At 45.2% G+C, this 22,279-nt stretch overlaps 1 protein-coding gene across 1 annotated transcript in view; it reads right to left on the reverse strand.

Moving 5' to 3' along the window:
- Positions 1–22,279, reverse strand: part of LOC136774397 (GATA-binding factor C-like) — a 55,558-nt gene that overhangs the window by 30,023 nt on the left and 3,256 nt on the right. Inside the window, exons 2-4 of the mRNA XM_066728666.1 lie at positions 19,185–19,690; positions 11,633–12,943; positions 8,221–8,362 (exon numbers count right to left, since the gene is read on the reverse strand). Of these exons, the coding sequence (XP_066584763.1) occupies positions 8,221–8,362; positions 11,633–12,943; positions 19,185–19,371 (1,640 nt within the window). The 5' untranslated portion in view covers positions 19,372–19,690. The remainder of the gene's footprint in view (positions 1–8,220; positions 8,363–11,632; positions 12,944–19,184; positions 19,691–22,279) is intronic.

Below are 22,279 nucleotides of genomic sequence, written 5' to 3' on the forward strand. Positions count from 1 at the left end.
AGCGCGCGTTTTTCGTGGCCGTAGGGATCGAGCAAGGGACGGCGAGGCAACCTGCGACTCTCCAGCAGCAGCGACCTCCTCCCGCGCTTATTTTCACGATTTATGGACTGGCAGGACGAGATCCTTTCAGATTCAACCTTTAACACTCGGCTTTTTACGGCCGTTCATTGTCACGACTTTTGCGGGAGCACCAGAGGGAAGGGGGGGGGGGGGGAGAGGCCAAACCGTGCGCAGTGGTAATTAGAACGCGCAACGCATGCACCTAATATATATATATAAGAGAGAGCGTACGTGTAGATGCGTCGGGGAGTGGGACAGAGGAGTAATTCGATCTGTTTTAGAGTTTTTGGCGATTGGAGAACGAATAAAGAGAAGGGGAGAGAAGAGGCGAATAATAAAACGTGTGAGGTACGCGTTTGTACATAGAGAAAAGAGGGGAGAGGCGGACTGGAACGTCAAGCAACCCTTGGCTCGACTGACGAACAGATCGGATTGGTTCTTAATTGCTGGAGGGGTCGTTTTCCGGCCACGGGTGGGATACAGAGAGATCCCAGCCAATGATAGCGCGCGCAGCTGCCCTGGGGATCCGCTGCTGCTGCTTGTGCTTCCTAACGTGTCCCTACTACTCCCAACCTTTATATTACTATATATACATACTACAACCAGTAAACCGGTGGCGTTCTCAGAACTGGGAAAAGGATTGCATCCTCTCTCTCTCTCTCTCTCTCTCTCTCTCTCTCTCTCTCTCTCTGTGTGACGAGAGAGCTTTTATAAACTCCGCTTCCATGGCTCTTTGCGCTTCGCGTTACTTGCATTCTCCACTCCATCACTAAAAACTACCCCAACGATAAAGCCATTGAAACTCACCTATACAAACCCGTAAATTTATCTTTCGTGACACGGTAAGCTCTGGAAATTCATTAGGAGAAAATCATCGTTGACAAACTTTGATCCAATGAAATCTTACAATATTCGTGATATTATTCGAGGCACCTGATTATATTACAATGAGAGAAAGAGAGAAAGAATGAATCGAGATATTCATGAACGCAGTGAGAAGAATTTGTTTTTGGGCTTATGTATATGTTAGAAAAAGAGCTAATAACGCTGATAAGCACCCATGCAGCACACTTGACTACAAGTTCTCTTATGGACATCTTTTTGTCATTCAATTGACTAAAATACATCTAAAAGATTTCTTTAAGTAACTGGGTGATGTATGCATTTTTAACGTTTCGATGTCGTTATTTTTCCGAATGTTAGATCTGCGCATAACATTGGAAAGTCGAGCAGTCTTCGACAGGCGCCAAAGATGGGCTGCTGTGATTTCAGCAAAATATAGAAAAAGGTGAAGTTTAAGTTCGCGCTAGTGACTGACAGTGTTCCATTAAGACAATCGTACTTATACCTGGAAACTCTGTTAAAATCAAATTCTAACATATATATATATATATATATAGTACACGTGGTATAGAGGAAGAGAGAGAGTGCGAGCTCCATCATTTATTTATCAGGGGAGTTTAAAACGGCAAAGCGATGGTCGCGCAGGAGCAGCAATAACGCTACTATACGAGTCTCGTTTCGCCGGACGACAAGCGCGGGATTTATTTGGCGAATTTATGCGCGCGCCAACTGGCCACTAGCGCGCCTCTGCCACGCACGCACACGCACACGCAGAGCTCTCCTCCCGCCCACAACAGTCGGAAGCAATTTACAAGTTAATAGGTTACAGCGATTCGTATAAGGTGGCTTCTCTCGCACCTTGGCTCTATATATATATATATATACTCTCGTGCTTTCTCGCTCTCTATCGGAGAAATACTGTGTTACTCGACGGGATTTATTTCGGTAGGACTGTGCACGCCCATCTAATTGGCTCGTATCTTCTTGCCTCGTTCGCGCTATCTGCGAGGAGGATGCCTTATAGGATGCAGCCTGCGTCTCGCCACACTGAGACCTCCTTCTTTCTTCTTCTTCTTCTTCTACTATATGTAATGAAATTGAACGGTGCGAACATTTTTTATTTATAATCTTCGGCCGTGTGATCTCTCCTCTCCATTCGAAAGAGAATGCAATGCATGCAGAGATTTAGGCCTACAAGTGGATTATATTTCATTTGCGAATTTTATATATATAAATACAACTGGCGAATCGTAGATCGCGGGTTTAGAACTCTGGGAGTCGATCGCGCGTGTGTATCAGTCTATATGCTACTCGCTATGACGCTATATCCAGCGAACGTCGTATTGAGAGTGTGAACGGATGTAAATCTCGATTTCATGAGGGGAATTTTCAAGGAAGTTGAAAGATGGATGGAGCAGACCGGCGGCACCGGACAATACGAATCGTATTTGCATCTGGTACATAATTCAGTCACCGTCCCGTGCCAGCGCGCGGCCAATGCCGCCACCGCATAGTGATGGTGTGTATGTATATGTGTGCATGTGTATACCAAGCCGCGCACCAGAGTCAAATGAAAACGCGCGTCCAGCGCAATCCGGACAGAAGCCTCGATTGACTCGAGGCGCACAAATCACCACCACCAACACCAATCTATACTTTTGCGTCTCTCTCTCTCTCTCTCTCTCTCTCTCTCTCTCTCTTTGCCGACACGATACTCGCGTCAAAAATCAAACGAGTCGCGCTAACAGCGATAATTTGTAAAGATAATCAAAGAGACTCGTTACCAGTCGCTTAATTACACACGCTCTCTCCCTCTCTCTCTCTTTCTCTCTCTTTCTGTGAAAATATGAATAACCGGTGTGCGCAGCGTTGTACACGAGCTGGCCGAGTATCCGCGGAGGCTCGCCACTTGCTTAATCGTGCATAATCGATTAATATTAAGTACTCCGCGTTATCGCTCGCCTGTATATATATATATATATATATATATATATCGATCACTCGTGGCTCGTGAGAAAAAGCCGGTGAAAAAGAAGGGGAAAAACTCGTTCTCGATCGTTTATCGTTCCAAACGAGACGATCCTCGTTCTGTATGGTCGATTAGGGAATTTTTGGTTTGTTCCGCGCGAGGGTTTAGCGATTCGAATGCGTTGAGTCAATCTCTATATACCTATATATATATATATATATATATATACGAAGCCTTTAACGCGCCTTGGATACAATGGTCGAGCATGGCACGCGAATGCCAGATAATGCAGCTTTTTCAGCGCGACGCGCCACGCTATACGGGTAACTATTCATTTTCCGGACAGAGAGATCATATATGGATAACCCCCATGAACGTTCTTCCTTCCTTTTCTGTTTTCCGCTCTCTCGTCTCTCTCTCTCTCTCTCTCTACCCCTCTGCCCCTCTTCGAATATCGTCCATGGATTCTGGCTACCCGTAGAGACACTCCACTCCTGTAAGCGATAGCATCGCGCACCGGGACCGAAAGTTCGGTCGTCCATGACCTCCCCCCTCCCTACTATTGCCCAGAGGCTGTGTGATTTTTCAACTCGTAACGCGTATCCCGTGGCGTCGTGCTCGAATTAGTCCAGGAAGCCGCTCTCTTCTCGCTCGATCAAATAAATTTCTCGCCGAGACGTTGGCGATAGAATTCATTTGACGCGTTTACACGTCGTCCGGCCACTAATTTTTACGCCAACCGATCCCTTCCTACGTCCAACTATATCAAATACGTGTCTTTTGTCCTTCTAAGCAAATATACCGTGATGTTTCACGCGCGAAGAGTGGCGGTAACGATCGATGCGATAGCTTCCATGTCCAACCATCAGTGGTACCTCATGGACATACGTGACCTTGCACGACATTGGAGAACGCAAAGACAGCGTTGAATATTTTTCGAACCACCTTAATTCCTACAGGACTTCTTTCTTCTCAATATTCACCAAGGCACTGTCGAATATTTTTCTCCAACGTTATTTCCCCGTACTCGTTCGTCTACCGATTTAAGATTTTCAGTTTTAGGATAAAATACGGAACCTCGTGTGTGCTCGTATGTGTGTGTGTGTTGGAGAGAGTGCGCGTGGCTCGCGTTGTTTGGATCGCGCGTGAACGGTTAACGGAGGACGAAAGAGATGAGAGGAGAGGGGGGAGGAGAAGAGCGTAGGAATGTCCAGGAACGCCTGGAGGACCGTAAGTTGGTTGCAGCAGTGCATGCAATGGCATGGCGTATACGATAAGGATCGGGAGGACGAGAAAAGAAAGGGAAGAGAGCAGGAGAGCGTGTAGGACAGCCGTTAACGAGCGACTCGATCCAAGCAGAAGCTTATAGCTTCTCTCTTCTCCTCCTCCCCTTCCCTTCCCTATACCATTATACAGCTTGCTTACATATATATATATATATATATACCACTACACACTCCACCGTTGCTCTCTCACACAGTGGCTTTACTTTAAAGATTGGCTCAACGTGACGTCGCCAAGAATCACTTTGATCGTGATCCTCATCCTATCCTCTCGGTCGGTCCATCGGCATCCTTTCCTTTTAATGGATAGCAAGCTCTCTCGCGCTCGCGCTCGCGCGCGCACCGCGCATCTGGACCTGTCGATACTTTCCAATTTTAATGATCATCCCTCCTTCAGCTACTACTCTCTCTCTCTCTCTCTCTCTCTCTCTAACCCCCGGTTAAACTCTATATTTATCTTGAATTTAATTGCATACCTCTGCTTCCCTGCACTGACGCGCGCCTTATACCTCAACAAAGTACGTTTATCATCAATTTTATACTTGCCACATGTATATATATAAATTTGGTTCGTTTGGTTATCAACAGGATTTTTAGAGTATACAGTCTTTGCGGTCGCGCGAATGTTTGGACCAATTCTGCTTCTTCGTCTTCTCTTCATATATATATATATATATATATATATATATAGTATGCTTACGAAGGAGGGAGGAGGAGGAGGAGGAGAAATAGAGTAAAAAACGAAATTTCCCAGCTGTTCGAGCGACTTATATCTGGCCGGAAGATCAAACATGGCGGAGGTCGATGGTACGGGGGTTTCAACCCTTGCTATCTGCCCCATCGGAACTCAACTCACCTTGGCAGGATTCGTGAACTGTCAAACGTGTGCCTGTGGATGTGCTACCGACCGGCGGCGACCAACACACACCGCCCTACAACTACAACAGCGTATACATACGTGCACACCAGTGTCTGTAATAAAGGGCTTTGGGGTAGGGGAAAAATTGTGCGATGTAGATTGAGAGCCACAGTGGCAGGGAACGGAAAGAAGAAGCGATGTGGAATACCCGCTGTGTGTGTGTATATATATATATTCATAGAGAAAGGATGTACCACGAGTTTTTTTTTATAGCTACGCACAGTAGGCACACATCATGCCCTCCTGCGTATTTCTGCCAGACGTCCACACACACACACACACACACACAACGGAGACTCGTACCTGGTGGACACTTTTGTTTCCCAGATCGTATCGTATCGTACGTGATCTCTCCTTTTGGGCGACACATCTGTGACCGGACCGTTCGGTTCCCATACTTGTACTAAAAATGCAACATGTTGTGCTAAATGCGCTTGCTTTCAAAACACACGTATATAAATGTATATTATATGCTCGCACGATGTAACGAGCATATCGAATATCGATCCAAAAGCGAGAGTTTTAATAATTTACATAATAGAAATGCATCGGTGAAATTGTTTGCGATAATCGAGAGAATGGTTGCGAGGCTAGACGAGTCGAGAGGATTTTTCAATGAGAAGGGAGGAGGACCATGATGGACAATAATTTCCATCATTACGTTATAGTATATATAGCGACTAGCGAGCGTGGTGAGAGAGAGAGAGAGAGAGAGAGAGAGAGAGAGAGAGAGAGAGAGAGAGTGGCAAAGTGTCGATCGGTGTTCGAAGAAACGCAATCGATCAAGAAGAGGTCGTTCGAGACAACCTATAATATCGAGGGTACGAGGAGGGTGGGAGGGGTGCAGCTCTCGTCCGAATCACTGTATGCATTTTTAATTCGACTCCCACGTGCATGGGTAAAGGTGCTCTCTGGACAAATTGCTTTCATAAACGATACCGAAAAGGCAACCGCAAGAAGAAAATTACAGTCGACGAAAGTGTGACACACGTGCATGGGATGAGCTACGCCCACCACTTTGGGGCCGATACATATTTTATTGCTGCGACGCTCTCAGCCGTTTACGCGCACATGTGCGATATACATATGCATATATATACAAGCATTATCAATCGATAATTTCAAACAACTCTTCTCCTAATTCGTGGCGCTGACTGATGGCTGGGCGGTACCGTTTGTCAACGCGTGAAAATATTTGTCCCTCGTCGCGTAATCGCGCTGCCAAGCGAGTATAAGGGACAGGTAGATAATTTCCTGTAAATTTCGTGGAATCCTCGTGTACGTGTGTGCACGCGTGATTATGAAATAACCCTGACGCTTTTAGAGGGAGTATTCCCGCGCGCGCGGAGATGGAACGGTTAATTGGATAAAGTGGGAGAGGCGGAAGAGAAGAGGGTAAAAAAATAAGGTGGGTAGAGAGAGAGAGAGAGAAAGAGAGAGAGAGAGAGAGAGAGCAGGGGGGAAGTGCTCGATATCGAGTTCCTGCACGGTACATCAGGGACGTAGCCGTTCCGTTTACGTAGGTGCCAGCCGAGACGCCGAAAATAGATCGGATTTACACGATTCTACGAGCTGATCGCACGAAAGCTAGCTGCTCTGGCCACTGTTCGCTCTCCGAGACTGAGGTCTGAGATATCGATCGAGCCACGCTCTCCCTCTCTCTCTCTCTCTCTCTCTCTCTCCAATGCCCATATCCCAAGCCTCCAATCTCCCTTCCGCCATATCGTACCACCTATATAACATTACATTCGTATAATTTATCCATTCCCCCCTCCCCACTATTCTTTCCGTGCGTGGAAAAGAAAAAATAATTTGTCAGCCCGCAAAAGACAATACATCCTCTTTAGATATCTGTACACGACTATTATTAATATATCGATTATGAGCATTTAATAATGTGCGAGAGCCAATAGATAGCCATTTTGCATCGTTTATACACGATACTCGCGTTCGTCGAGACGAGCCGGTTACTAATCAGTTTCTACAGGAAATTAACTTGACCTTGTTTTATCTTGCATTCTGATTGCTGCAACATCTCTATGTATATGTATAATATCGCGAGAGATATAAGTTTGTATATATATATATAGGTATATGCACTGGAGATTAATCAAGTATGTGTAACTCGCTGCACGAAGGAAACGATCAAGGACGTAATTTTACGAATGCGAAATGTAAATCTCTCGATCAATATTTGCATCAACCGTTTGTGCCATACGAAGAGTTTGGAATATTGGTGGGGATGGATGTATGGTAGACTGTGTCAAGTTTCATGAAAAAAAAAAAAAAAAAAAAAAAAGAAAACGATATTAGCGTTTTATCAGAATTGCGCGAATCTTTTCGGATAAACGAATCTTCCATTTAATTATTCGAGAGAGTCCTTTGAAATTGTTTTATTACAACCAAAGTATCGTTCGTTTTGATTGGTATAGGTGTTTCGGAGATTTGGTTTTGTGGTTACGTTAGGATTTTCTAGCAAATCTTTACGTGTTGATACAATAGGTATATATATTTTGCTGTGTACATTATCACTATCATTATAGCGTTAAATTTGTTCTTGTTCTTTGTTCGAAAATGTACGAAGAAGCGTTCGATAATTATTAGTGAATTGTTACACCATTTGTAAATGCCCCCCCCCCCCCCTCCAAGTTACAGGACCACTAGTTCTCCTCCGTACGAGATTCCTAATAGTAGCTGATCAACTATGAAATAAGCAAGACGAATAAATATACTACTACACAAGGTCTGTGGAGTTATTTTTTGCGACAGAAGAAAATACAGCGAAAGCAATAGCCAGCAAAGGGATCAAGCGAAAATATCTAACATGTAGCATCGATTAAAAGTGCTCGCTTATTAGAATATTGTTTATACGTATACACATTTCGTGCAGATTTTTGTCCAAAAGAGAATTGTTTTAACATTCTATATATCCTTTGGCTCGTCTTCGTTAGCCAGGCGATGGGTGAATGGTGGTTCCTACTACTTATTATTCATGAAAGATGCTCATTAGGGGACGAATGTGTCAAGTGGCATGGAATCGAGTCTTGTTTTACCAGTTTGTCAAACGATTGTTGCGCGCGAATTTACATTTGATGTGAACGAAATAATGTATAGGAAGATGGAAGATAGCTTAGGTACTTACCAGGCGTCGTTTGGGCTTGATGAGTGGTCGATTTTGGCCGTTCATCTTGTAGTAAAGACCGCAGGCGTTACAGAGGTAATGACCGGTACCATCCCGTCTCCAAAGTGGCGTCGAGGTAGCTCCGCAATTCACGCATTCTCGACCTTCTACGCCAAGTTGCAATAAATCAATTAGAATCACAGTCCCACATAGATTATTAAACATTCAACAAATACACGAATCAACGAAAAATCACTGCTGCTCACTCTCGATCGCCAAGCCTTCGCGATACCACAATCTCACTTTTGCATCACAAAAGACTTTTAATTCTCTGCGTTGATCACAGATCTGGTAGCATAACTTGGGGGATCGAGCGTGACAGTGGAATAAGCTTTAAGAGACAACGACGAGAGCTTTTCGATGAAGCGGATCATTGCATGGTGTGGTCGCACACACAGATTTATATATCGATGAGAAGATCACCGCTATGAAGAAACATAGAGGATGGAATTGGAAACGTCGAATAGCTCCCGCGTGTCACAGTGATAAAAAGGGAAACCCAAGAAACGAAAAACGAAAAAAAAAAGAAGAGAAGACAGCACAGAAAGTACGTGAGGAATCTCGCATGCAGTTGCAGACATACCATATCAAGCGATTACCAGAGCAAAAGCAGAGTCTCTTTAGGACCGTGGGCGTTTCACTAATTACGAACCGAATGAAATCTTGTTAGTAACGAAGATTGCAATGCTAGACTATTCGAGATAAGACAGAGAGGGGAGGAATTGTGTAATAACGAATGACCATAGTCCCGATCGTTCATTTCTTTCCTTCCTTCCTCTTCCTTTCCCTCGCCTTGCGACCATGGATCAGGGAGACACGGAGGGATGTTACATGGGAAAACATCAGGAATCGGGATTATTTCCTTGGATTTTCTAAGCCCAGATCTTAGCCAGACTTACGTATAAGTCCTGCGTCGTCCTGCGAAGAATACTGAAATCATTAAATTTTCGTCATTCCCCCAAATATCTATTATCGTCCAGTGTACTGCATACACAGATCTGATGATTGCTCGATAGCAGAGATCTCGACCGATTGTTTCTAATTCCTACTTATATCGTCGCTCGTTTGTTTAGCACCTGCGAATACCTATATATATATATATATATATATATACAATGTAGCTGACTCTCCCGGATCTCCAAGGCGAATCCAATTTCCCTTTGCTCGAATCAAAGTGCGGCGACGCTTGAATTTCAAGCCTAATTGGAGGGACGAAGCAGCGGTAAGCTGCTTCATTGCGCCTGAGATAATTCGATTTGGACCTTGTACCGCATCGACAGATTCGAGGGTGCGATAGACGACTCGACCAGCAGCTCTGTGCTTCTTTCCTATATATATATATATTATCGATTTTCCACCAGCAAACCCATTTCCAGATAATAAATTCTCATTTTTCACAGGGTTTCGGTGCGTGCAGCATTGTCCTCGGATAAGAACCAGTGAAATTTCGCGATTTTCACGATTTACACGCAGAGGTGCGCGCGCCCTCGTCCTCCAATTATCGACCCATCCCGGCCACCGAGCGACTCTAACACCAACGGACGAAAGGTTCCTCCTGCAACTATAGCTCGATTTCTGCAATAATCGCAACTCCGCTAGGAACGATGACATTCGACGAATAAGGACTTCGGGACACTCGTGTCTGCCGCGAAGGATCCTTTACAAATGTGTATCTAATATCAATTAGAAGCAAACCGTGCGATGTTTGCGTCTAATTAATAAGAGAGTCGATGGGATTCTCGTGCTGCATACCATTTGTTCCTCTGGAGAGCATATACCACGGCTGATGGGTTACGATTCTATCATTTCAGGTCGAACGAGTCTGCGTTCCATGAAAAATTGCATTCCTCCATGAGGCATCTCTGCGCGTATAGGGGACCGTTTATCCCCTCTGCCCCATTGGCTGTTCGCCATTTCAAGCGTTCCACGAGCGAATCAATGTCCAGTTCCAATAAGAACAACACTCGTGCAACTCGATCCGCGACTCTCCAGCAAATGGAATGTTCGTCCAGGTCCAGCCAAGGAGTTCTCTATCTTCGGCTGCTTTTCAATGCTTCCAAGTACATCAGCTTCCGCTCGCGAGTTTAATGATTTTTCAGGAGAGGTCATGACGCGCCAGAGTTTGCCGTACACGCACGTTCCTGGAGGTACGGTGGTGTAAGTGCGGCTGTCGTAAGTCGATTTAATTAGCGGGCTTCCACGGCGCGAAGTCGGCCCATTGTTCCTGGAATTAGGATTTTTACCACGCCGTCAGGGAGACTGGCTATTATTACCGCAATCACCGTATCCGGCAGTTTTCAACCGTTTCGTTCTCCTTCCTCTTCTTCCTCCTCCTCCTCCTCCTCCTCCTCCTCCTCTTCATCTTTTACTCCTTTCACAGGTGGCATACTAGCAAGCATTCCAAAACAAAGACCATTCCGTCCGAGCCACTCCTCGCGAGGCAATGCCACGGATCACAAACACACCTACATATATATATATATATATATATATATACGCGCGCGCAACCTGCGTCTTCCCTCAAGATTTTAACCTATCGAAATCAAACGACACTTCTCTACTCGACGTTATCGTTATACTCGTACTACGCTGAAAAGAATTATTCTCGTGTCATAATATATACATATATATATATATATATATATATATATATTTAGTATTTATCGCATCGATATACACACATAGCCCCCGTGAGGTCCAAAAATATTTGCGGTGATAAAAATAAAACGCAGCAGTAGCCACACCACATTGAAAAAAAAAATGTGTGCTCTTGTGTATGCCATATCGTGTGTACCACTTTAAAATCAGGTGATGTGCTACGCGCTCCTTTACTTCGTGGGTGCCACTCAAAAAACATTGGTGAGGCAAAATACAAAAATCACAGTGACTGCGTTGGGTTGTTCGCTCGTTCGTTCGCGTTATTCACGCAACAATCTCGCTTCTCCTTCTTTCGACTACTCGCCCGTTTGTCTTTGATAGGAACGTTTCATCGATCCTGTTTCGAACGACCGTCGCCGAAAGCCGATCAGGGAGCGTCGCGTAAAACAATGAAATTGGATTAAATGCGATGAGAGAGGATTTGGGAGAGGTTTTTGAGAAACACAGTGATGTAAAAAAAAAAGAAACCCAAGTGAAAGAAAACGTAAGCAGAATTAGTAAAAGAGAAACCAAAAGCGGAGAGAGGTGGGGACTGTTGGGAGGAAGGAAAAAAAACTAAAGTTGATGTAAAAAACCAAGTAACTCCCATAATGGACAGCAAAGAGGAGAACCAAAGAATACAAGAGAAAGAGCGAAGATGTGGAAATGATGGATCCGAGGTAGGAGAAAGAGAGAGAGAGAGAGAGAGAGAGAGAGAGAGAAAAGTGTGTGCCGCTTACCGGCGGAAGTTCTGGATTTGTTCCTGGGCTTTTGTTGCTGTTGCTGCTGAGAACCGGGCGAGGTTGGAGTGTTCCCGTGGGAGGCGACGTGAGCGCCGAGGAGTTTCGCGTCGGGGCTTAAGCCAGGAAGGCCGGTGGTATTGGCAGACGCGGCATGATGGCCGAAAAGACCGTTATGAGGATTGTGAGAGGCGGAGGTAGCGGCGCTGGCCGCGGAAGCTTGGTGAAGGTGATGGTGGTGATGGGGGTGATGGGGGGTCGTGGGATACTGGAGGTGTTGGTACATATTGTAGGCGGTGGTCGCGGGATCGTATTGGGAGGTGGCGTGGTGGTTGTTGGCCGCTGCGGCCGCGGCGGCGGCGGCTGCGGCTGCCGCAGCAGCGGCGGCGTAGCTGTCCCTGCAGCTGGGCGAGCTACCACCGCCCCCGGTGCTACCACTGCCGCCCCCGCCAGCACCTCCGTTGCTGCCACCACCACCGCCACCACCTCCGTTCCCCTGATAGTCCTGTTGCTGCTGCCGTTGCTGCTGCTGCTGTTGCTGCTGCTGTTGCTGCGTGGCGCTCGTTTGCTGGTTGCCCGAAACACCGCCCGACTGGCTATTACCTTCGCGCTGCTTTACTTGAGAGGATCCGTTGCCGCCGTTGTTGCTACCGTTGTTACTTCCGGTGGCGCCAACGTTGCTCGAGCCGTTGTGCTGCTGCTGCTGTTGTTGTTGTTGCTGCTGCTGCTGCTGCTGCTGATGGTGATGGTGCGGCGGCGATGGGGCGCCGTGATGATTGCCGAGAATCACCGCGGGTTTCACGTCGCAGGAGCTCGAGCCGAGGGCGTCCTGATGGTGCATGAACGCTCCCATTACCGCCGCGTGGGCCACCGCCGCTTGGTACTCGCTGCTCCCGCCCCCGAGGCCGGACAGAGGGTTCCCGCTCGAGTTGTTGTTGTTGGCCGCGGTGTTGCTGTTGTTGTTGCTGCTCGACGTCGTGCTGGCGGTTATGCTGTCCGGCGTGGCGTCCTTCGGCGGCGTCGGGGGAAAGGAGAAAAGATGATGACCGCCGGCACCGGAACCTCCGCCTCCAGCGTGACTCGTCAAGCTGCCACTGGTCGGCGGTAGGGACGAGCCCAGAGGACTCTGCGGCTTCTCGTCACCGGTCACACTGCCTCCCGTCGACGCTGTCGTCGTGGGAAATGCCCAGGGCGTCTTTGACGTGTCCGGCCCGTTACCGGACAGCCACGGATGCAGCACGGAACTGTGAAAGTGTGGTCTGCACACTTGGCTCACTGGACTGCTCGTCACTCCGCTCCCGGACATCCTTGCTGCAAAAACCCAACGATAGACACATGGTTACAAGGATTTACTTTCTTTTCTTTCTCTCGTCATTTCCCTAGCTTTCGCGAAACCCACGGTACCGCGCGCGAGCAATTTTCCGCAACGGAATAACAACTACATGTATGCAATATATATGTGTGTGTATATATAGTGGAATCAAGGTAGACGCTCGTGCACGGACAAAGCTAGCTGGCCAGAAAGGACGATCGATATATCGAGTGGTTGGTTGGTTCTTCCCAGACCAACTCTGCTCTGCCGACTACTTCACGGCATACGCTGATAACGAGAAACTGTTCTGCCAAACTCCACCCTTTCTGCGAACCGCCTCCGTGCCCCTGCGCCACCCCCGCACTCAAAAACAACTTCCGCCTTCCTCGAGACCCCGCACCCTGCACCTCGCCCCAACCAAAACTCTCGACCTTCCTCCTTCGACAGTCTCTGTACTATTTATATATATATATATATATATATATATATATATACACGTAAAGGTACGTAACGCGCGTTTCGTCAATTACAATTACAATGGAAAAACACTAGAAACACCCATGCAACTATATGTTTATCCTCGCGAAGGAAGTTTTGCTGTCAAAGGAAACACGCGAAACAGATTATAATTGATATCCGGCTAACTAATTACTACTCGCACGATGCCAGGAGGCGGGGCGCGAGGGGGTGGAGAAGAGACGACAAATGAATGAAAATTTGGCATCTCTTTTTAGCATTTGGAGACTGCCGACACCTGCCGACACATCCAAGGAATATGGTAAGCTTCCCTTCCTCCTCCGAAGGAACTTTATTACACCAAAGAATATATTTTTTCATTGCGTGCAATAGTCAGCAATACACAGTATCAAACACCTACTGCATTTTTCACGATACAACGCAGAGAGCAATATATAGCGATCTATAAATCAGAGCATTACGATCGCGCTATTTAACACGAAACAGGGTGCAGCATATCCCACCCTGCGCATGAGACGTACATGTGCGACAAACACACTCCGCGTAATAACACACACATATATATATATAGCGAAGGCAAAGCGATCCGAAGCCGAAAATCGTCGCTGCCATCGCAGAGTCCCAGACACGGGCCTTGCACACAATTCTTTCTCGTTGCAGAGTTCGATTCCCAAGGTGCTCGGATTGCGAGCAAACGGGTCTTATCGCGAACAAGGCGCCGCTTTTCCGTTGGTCGCTCAAACTACTTTTTATCAGGTGTCGCTCGACAAAAATCAACTTGTCCTACAAGCTCGAAGAAAGCTGACAATAAGACTCAATTTCTCTTTCCTTTCTCCGCCTCTGCTGGATCGCATGCGGAGCTTTTCGACGAAACGCGTACCACCGCTTAAAGTCGAATGTCCAATTACACTTTTAACCAATTCTACCACCGAGCTCAATATTTATATTTATATACACGGCACTTTGGAAGATTGCACCGATGATAGAGGATTCCCTTGTACCTTGCGCAGGTTATTGCTGACGATTGAGACGATTAAGTCTGCTAAGCCCGTTGCTGGAATCAAGTGATATTCGTGCAATGTGGCTGGATGGTATATATAGCTGGGAGCGGTATAGTTGCGGTTGATCAGTGGCTTCGAAAACGTGGCTGGACGCACCCCGAGGCATGAATATTCATGAAAGTCCATAGAAATAGTTATAGGTATATCGGGCGAGAGGGAAGTAGGTATGGAAGGCGCGGAACGTATCGGCGACGCCTCAGCCTCGCCGTCGCGTCGCATATATATTAATCTTAACGTCGACGCACGCCTATTCCCTTTTTTTCCTTTTCTCTCATTAATGCCAACTACCAAAACGTTATTTTTCCTGCTAACGAAGAGATATGGTACCAATGAGCTGCACACTGAAATTTACTTGAATACTTTCTCCGTTTTATATTTCGACTTTTCCTTCTCGTACAATAGACACGTTCCTTCGTATCGTACAGCTATATAAGTAACTAAGCGCGATTATACACCGAAGAGAAGTGCAAATATGCTAATTTTCTCGATGCACGAGACAAAAAGTGGTCGGTTCACCTGGCTGGCAATCCTGACCTTCGTTGTTCCATCCGAGTTACCGAACTTTCCACTACTCATATTTTACCACGCTTTTTTTTCCACCGTTCAGAAATAAATCCAATAAACGCCGAGTCTCGCTGTTGCCTCAACATTAACAATTATCAAGCACTTTTAACCATTTTTTTAACGCGCGTCTCCTCTGCTCCAGACGTTCGATGCACGATTAATGAAGAACTCTGCTATATATATATATATATATCACGCAATACTACACACAGCATAAATAAACTCGCACGGTGAAGAAATTACAATGAAAAAAAACTTGACTATCCGCTTAATAAGGTTTTCAGCGCGCTAGACTGTTTTAATGCGACTTATTAAGCAACCGTTGCTAATTGAATTGCTTGTTCGCTCCGACGCATTGTAGGCTTTCAAAATTCAGAACGCACCTGTTACAAGGTATAGACGTGTCGCATCCACGCACGGCTGTGCAGAGAAAGAGAAAGAAAGTTGCTCGAAAGGAGCGAATAAGAATGAAGGCGTAGTTTGAATCGGAGGACTAGATTTCTTTGAAACCATTTCAATTCTTTTGATCCAGTTTTTCGCTGGATGCTACTTTGCACCGATCCTTATCGCTGCGTAATAACTTGATAGAGAAGCTAGGGTGAATAAGAGACTTATCGCGTAAAGATGTTTGTATAGGAGAGCCGTAGAATTCAGTTGGCAAAATGGATATTACAGAGGGTAGCTAGGTAACATTCTAAGTGGACGCGCGAATGAAAGAGTTTATTTACCTGTGTGTGTGTGTGTGTGTGTGTGTGTGTGTGAGAACGAAAAGATACAACATACACAAACCAAGGGTCGTATCTCGATTCGGTCAGTAATCCACATCAAAGAAACTACTCCGGATAATTAAGCGTTGGGAGGTGATACCATAGTGCTTCTCTCTTTTATGCGAGGCGTCGACAACGTCAACCTCAAAGAATCCAAAGGATTCAAAGCAAACCGCGCTCGTTTTGTGAAAAGGACCTTAGTTTAGCGTCATTGCGCCCATAGCCCTAACTAATACATCTGTGTACCAGACGTATGTATACAAAGAATCAGAGCGAGCCTCGATTTCTCTATTCGTTTCACGCTACCAGAGAGCAAAGCTTTTTCCCTTATTTCTTCGGGTCATCTTTTATTTCACCCCTCCCCCACCCCAATTTCCCTCCTTCCTGATTTTCTATGATTCTATCAGCAAACACCAGCAGCACGTGGACGAGCAAACGGAAATGAGATAAGCTATATATATATACACGATTGAAAAAGATCCAGCTCCCCGCAGCTTTAATCTCCATCGCATTTTCCCCATTAAATATTATACTATGTATAGAGATGACCTGCTCTATAACATCATTAATAATATAGCATATTTGCATGATTAATCAGATTGAGTGAAAATAATTAGAGGTATACGTTGTTGGTAGGTGTCTGAAGCGTTCTGCTCGTCTGGCACGGACAGCTTCGTACTTTTCCAAGACTTTTCTAGACGAGTTTCTAAAGCAACCACGAATTAACGCGCGTTTACCGCTCAATTGTTATTCCCCCTCGTCTACTTGCACTTTCCAGTGCATTGTCCTGCAACGGCAAAAACTGCCTCGGAATCTGCGCGCACGTTCCTCCACGATTAACCAATTAAAGCACGCCCTCGACGTTCGAGGATTTAAAAAGTCTCTGCATTGTTGCTCGATATTCACTCTTACACTACACTATATATATGTATAGGTATATCTAAAAGATTAAAGATGCAGGGAGGAAGTGGTCGGACCGCAACGGACAAGCCGCGCGATTCGGTTCGAAGGACGGAAAGAGGCCAAAAGGCCCTTTTTAATTCCCGCCCTATAATAAAATCCGGACCGTGCTCGAAATTCCAAAGGAAAATAACGTCTCATTTTGGCAACTGCCCCCAGCAGCTTTCTCCTAATAATATGCAATTTCACCTCGCGTGCTTCTCCCGCTCGAAGCATCCTCCATCCCTCTCTCTCTCTCTCTCTCTCTCTCAAGTTGAATTTTTGCTCGGTGCATACATGCTGCAATTTCTCGAGGGGGTTTTTGATTTTTGAAAGTGTCGCGATGAGAGTGAAAAATTATTAGCAACTTTTGAGGGATGATGCACCTAGGAAGCTATAGGAGGGGGGAGGGTAAAGGAGGAGTCTGTGGTATACGCGTAACATATATATATATATATATATATATATGTATATAACTGCGAGTAGAAATGCTTGGTTGTGTAAAAGGATGAAAAAGGGGATCGAGGGAGAAAAGCTTGAGAGAGGAAAAAGGGGAAGCGCGTGGAAGAGAAGCTCCGCCTTTGGCTGGCGTGTGCATTTGCGCAAGATGGCGTCGGTTGGCCGATGTGCACGTTTTGCAGTGGACATACGTGCTGCCGCGCCGCATCGCGCCGCGCGCCCGTCGCTCTCTTCGGCGTACGGACGGGACAGGAGTCGTGCTCCTGCTCGAGCCTCGAGGACTCGCTTATAGTTAGTAGCCGCCGGGAATGGGATAGACCATCTCTCTCTCTCTCTCTCTCTCTCTCTCTCTCTCTCTTCGCATATACTTGGCTACTCTTCTCAGGGCTCATCTTTTTCCTCATCTCTCGTTAACGGTGTGCGTGACATGAAAGAGAGAGAGAGAGAGAGAGAGAGGGAGAGGTGGACCGGTAATTGATAGGATGTAGGAGACACGCGCGCGAGAGAGATAAGTTAGCGGATCATCTTCCGCGTATTTTCCAATAACGCATGCAGCTATTTTCAAGAGAGACACGGTAAGAGTACAGAGTTGGAAGGACCGAATGCCTCTCGCACACCTACCACTTCACCTCGCTTCTCCACAACCTTGCCACTTAAGCCTCTTTTACTATATCCACCACCCCAAACATCGTTTTCCCAAAACACAAACATGAGGAGGCTTTGCACCGTTTTGCAAAAGTCGTCCTTCACAACCGGAAATATATCTGGCAACTCCTCGGAGAAGCACGAGTAGAAAAAAAAAAGAGAAATGGAAAAAGGGTTAGGCGAGGCGAGATTTGATTTCGACGAGTAAGAATGTTTTTTCGAGCCTCGAGATCTAACAGAGACTTTGGTATGATACATGAACGTCGGCACGAATCAGGGATATCGCGTTGCTCTGCTTCGAGATCTGACCGACTGGATCAAGTTTCAATGCTCCTCGCGTACTTTTTGGCCTCTTTCAATTCCACAAACTCCCTCCCCCTCTCCCCCATCCCTCTTCCCCCCTCATTCACCTTTCGCCTCGCATGCTTTGCTTAGAGTCCCATGCTCCAATCTCTTTTAATCCTCGCCCGTAAGATTCCAAGAGTTTCCTCTGTAACAGCTGCCGAAAAACCAATTAACGCAATGACGTTGCTCGAGAAGAAGCATCCCAATTAAACGGAAATCCATTTTCCATTAAATTCGGTCACCCCACGGGGTAGTTTCTATATACATTAATCTTTGCCGATCTTCGTAATTCCATAACAGCTAGAATATTACACATTTCAGCTCGACTCTTTCCAAGGCGTTATGCAAATAATTCATATCTTCTACAGAGATACGAAGATAAAGAGAATATAACATTCACGGTAGAAGCAATTTTAATTTTTACACCCTGTGTATAGTCTCACCACTTTGAACCGAATGGAGAATCAGATGAAACAAGCAGTAGTAGTAGAATGGAAAGAGTGACAAAAGAAATGATTAATCCATGTAGGTATACAGAGTGTAACAGTAATGATGTTTTTAATTTTAACCACATATTCTTGAGGATAAACTAAGTAGAAAATAGAGAGAGAGAGAGAGTGTGTGTGTGTGTGTGTGTATCATATACTATTACATCAGTAAAAGCATAATTGCTGAGATAAATCAATTTTAAACCAATAAATCAGGACTTGGATTCAAGGAAAAATAACTTTCCCGTTACTTTCGTTGACACTTTTCTTTCGTTGAACAAAAGAATCTCGTACTTCTCCACCATTCCGTATTACCACACGCACACATGTGAAACTATACCAATTATAAATATTACCCTCCAACGTCCTACATTTCTGATCCAAGCGCTGTATGAAATTTATTTTCTGCCCATTTTTAAAAGGATCCTCGAAAGGGCCAATCAAATTGAAATTTCTGGGCAACTATGTATATAAATATAGGTTGATGGTACTCACTGTGAGCGTAGTGCGCCGCGGCGGCTGCGGGGTGGTGAGCCGTGGGACCGGCGTGGGGGTAGTAACCCCTATAGTCGGCGGGGTTGCCGACTACCCCGGCGACACCGGCCCCCCCCGAAGGCGGATCCAGCGACGTCCTCGGTGGTTCGTACCACCTTGGCGCGCTCGACTCGCTGCTCATGTCCATAGTGTCCAAAATCTTCGTGCCGTTTTATTAACTCTCTAGTTTATTCGAAAACCTCAGCTCCCTCCTCTTTTTCTCCGTAATTAGCCGGAGCGGCGGAGAGCCTCGAGTTTGGGGAAGAAGCGAGGGAGAAAGAGGGGGAGAGAGGGAGAGTAGCAGGAAAGGAAAAAATTAGGAACCCTGCCAAAAATGCTCCTCGACGAGAAGCAGCATTCTCGTTGACGAGATCATAGGTGCTTCTTCTTCTTCTTGTCCCTTTTTTCCTTCCCTCTTTCCCCTTTCGCGAAGAAACCGCACGGCTGGATCGTACCACACTGGCCCTCTGTAACGAATGGTGAAAAAACATTAGAGATCATTAGTCAATTCAGTGATAATAGTTAGTGGTCGGTTACTGCTATTGGAGAGGTAAGGATCCATAGGTTTGTATATATACGTAAAGGAGAGAAGCGAGCAAAGATTCTCTCGTTTTTCAGGGATTTCTCGGATGACGCTCGTTAATGCTCGTGCTTGATACGTAACTCGATACCAATACTAAATAGGTATAATGAAGAACTTTGCAAGAGTCGGTTTGACAAGGGAGCAGCGGAGCAGAGTGGTCGGTGCTCGTCCGTCGAGTATAAACGCCGAACGCATAACGCCGCCCTCCTCAATATTCCCTCCATAGGTCTCCGTTCGTTGGTGTCTTTACAAGTTTTCCATGTCGCGTAAATAACGGCGCCATTATACAGGCGCAGACACGCGCGAGTAAATTAATAGAGAGGAGCGAGGAGCACGAAGCGCCTCAATGATTCCCCGATCGCCGTCCAGCCAACTGCATAATGTGCCTGCTGTTTTAACTTAGCAGCAAAAACGCCAAAGGGCCCGAGAGACCGAGTGCAACGTTCCTCGCAACGATATTACGCTCGCTTCTCTGCATCATGGCCGTTACACCCACCACTTTACCCTCCTACGATGCAATTCAGACCATTTTCATCCTCGTCCCAGTCCACGGCCTAACTTTTTATCCCTGCGCTCTCCTTCATCTTCTTCTTATTCCATTTATTTAAAAAAACTGTGCAACCACCACCATCTCTTACTTTCGAAAACTCTACCACCCACCCCCCCCCCTCAAACTCCTGCACAAGTTTCATCTCGACGACAAACTTGTCACATTCAGAGTCCGAGTATAAAGAGTAATAACCTACGGAGAGAGAGGCAGGCCTCGATATGCACGACTCCCAACCAACCTTCAACACCATCAACGGGGGCAGGAATAATCAAAACAGGGACCAGTTTTACCCACGAGAAACAAGCTTCTAACTATACTACCGAGTTTCTTGTCGAAAAAATATTATTCCTCTCTGGGAGACCCCTGCTCCTCTTTAATCATCATCCGTCGATTGGAAATTAAATGGGTATATCGTACCGTTGACTTCTCTTATGTAGTAACGGAGATTATAGTGTCTTTCTGAACAATCGAGTGTAAAACTTTGGAGAAATTAAGGCAGATTCTTGCGAAGCACATGCAAATTTCACAAATAATTATATATTTAAAGAAAAGAAAAACCATTTTTTCCCCAACTACGAGGCACTTCAACGAACAGCAAAATAAAATACTCGAAAACAATAGATGATAAGATATTATTATATATATGAAAGCACCGAGAGATAAGATTAATATCGTGGAATGCCCCACGCACAATTAATTCTGATTATCGGCCCTGAAAAAGGTTTCGTTTATCTCATTATTTTTGCTATTCGCGCAACTTTTGGAGAATTCAGTGAAATAATTAATTAGAGAAAATTCTCATTCAGCACTTACACTTTTATTACGAAGATACGTTACAAGCTTCGATAGACCAGCTGTACGTTCGTTAAATGTGAATGATGAAACAGAAAATTCGAAATAAATACTAATAGAAAATAGAAATAAGCTTTAAAGGACCACATAGATGTCTGGAAGCTAATTGGCAAAAACGGATTGTAATCGATCAAATGCTTACGTCCAAATTTGAACAGATCAATCAAGCATTATCAAGCGCCCATGATCTAAGGCCACGAGATTACCCCTAGTCAGTTAATCATTGCAGATGGAGGAGAGATAACAACTTTTTTCTCTCACAAAAATAAGAATATTTTAGCAAGCATTTACCGAGTCGAAATTTTGTCGAAAACTGGCGAAAACAATTTCTGGAGAAGCGCGATCGTTCAATACACGTTTCACCGCTTGTGATCCCAACTGTATAATATACATACACACGAAAACTCACATATATATATATATATATATATATATATATATATAATTTCTTATAAGATTTTGTGAGGCATTTAACGTTTGTCGCAGCCGCGGCCATAAAATATGTTAATTTAATGGAGATAACAAGCGTACAAGCAATAACCGTGATTATAGAATTGCTGCTAAAATATATTAGCGCAGTTTGTAATATCGACAAACACACATAGGTGCATGTACTTCTATCCCGAGTGTTTCATAAATCTTTTAATCTAGATACCAATATGATAAATGAAAAACAGTATCTTTTAGGTTATACACCCGTGCATCTATCTTGCATATATATATATATATATATATAAAATATAGAAAGATGCTGTACAAGGCATTAATGGAAAAGTTTGTGCCGAGGTTTGTGCCATAAAATAATGAAGATCGCACTGTTAGCAGGCAAGCATGAAACTCCACCGATTCTTGCAAATCTTTTGACTTTAATCCCACGTGATCTACCTACAAGCGTTACATAATCCTGTTTATATCCTTATACACACATAGCCACTTGACGAAACTCCATCGGTGATCAGTGGCCGATCACGTAAAGCTTCTAATCTTATCGAATTTCGTTAACCTCGCCTTCCTTCCATGCACAAAGCAAAACCCAATGATTCTTCCAACCAAATGCAAACGCGTCAACCA

The sequence above is a fragment of the Prorops nasuta genome, unplaced genomic scaffold, assembly GCF_024137725.1.
Source record: "Prorops nasuta isolate Cenicafe-Biocafe unplaced genomic scaffold, Cenicafe_Pnas_1.2 PNAS00006, whole genome shotgun sequence".
Lineage (NCBI taxonomy): Eukaryota > Metazoa > Arthropoda > Insecta > Hymenoptera > Bethylidae > Prorops > Prorops nasuta.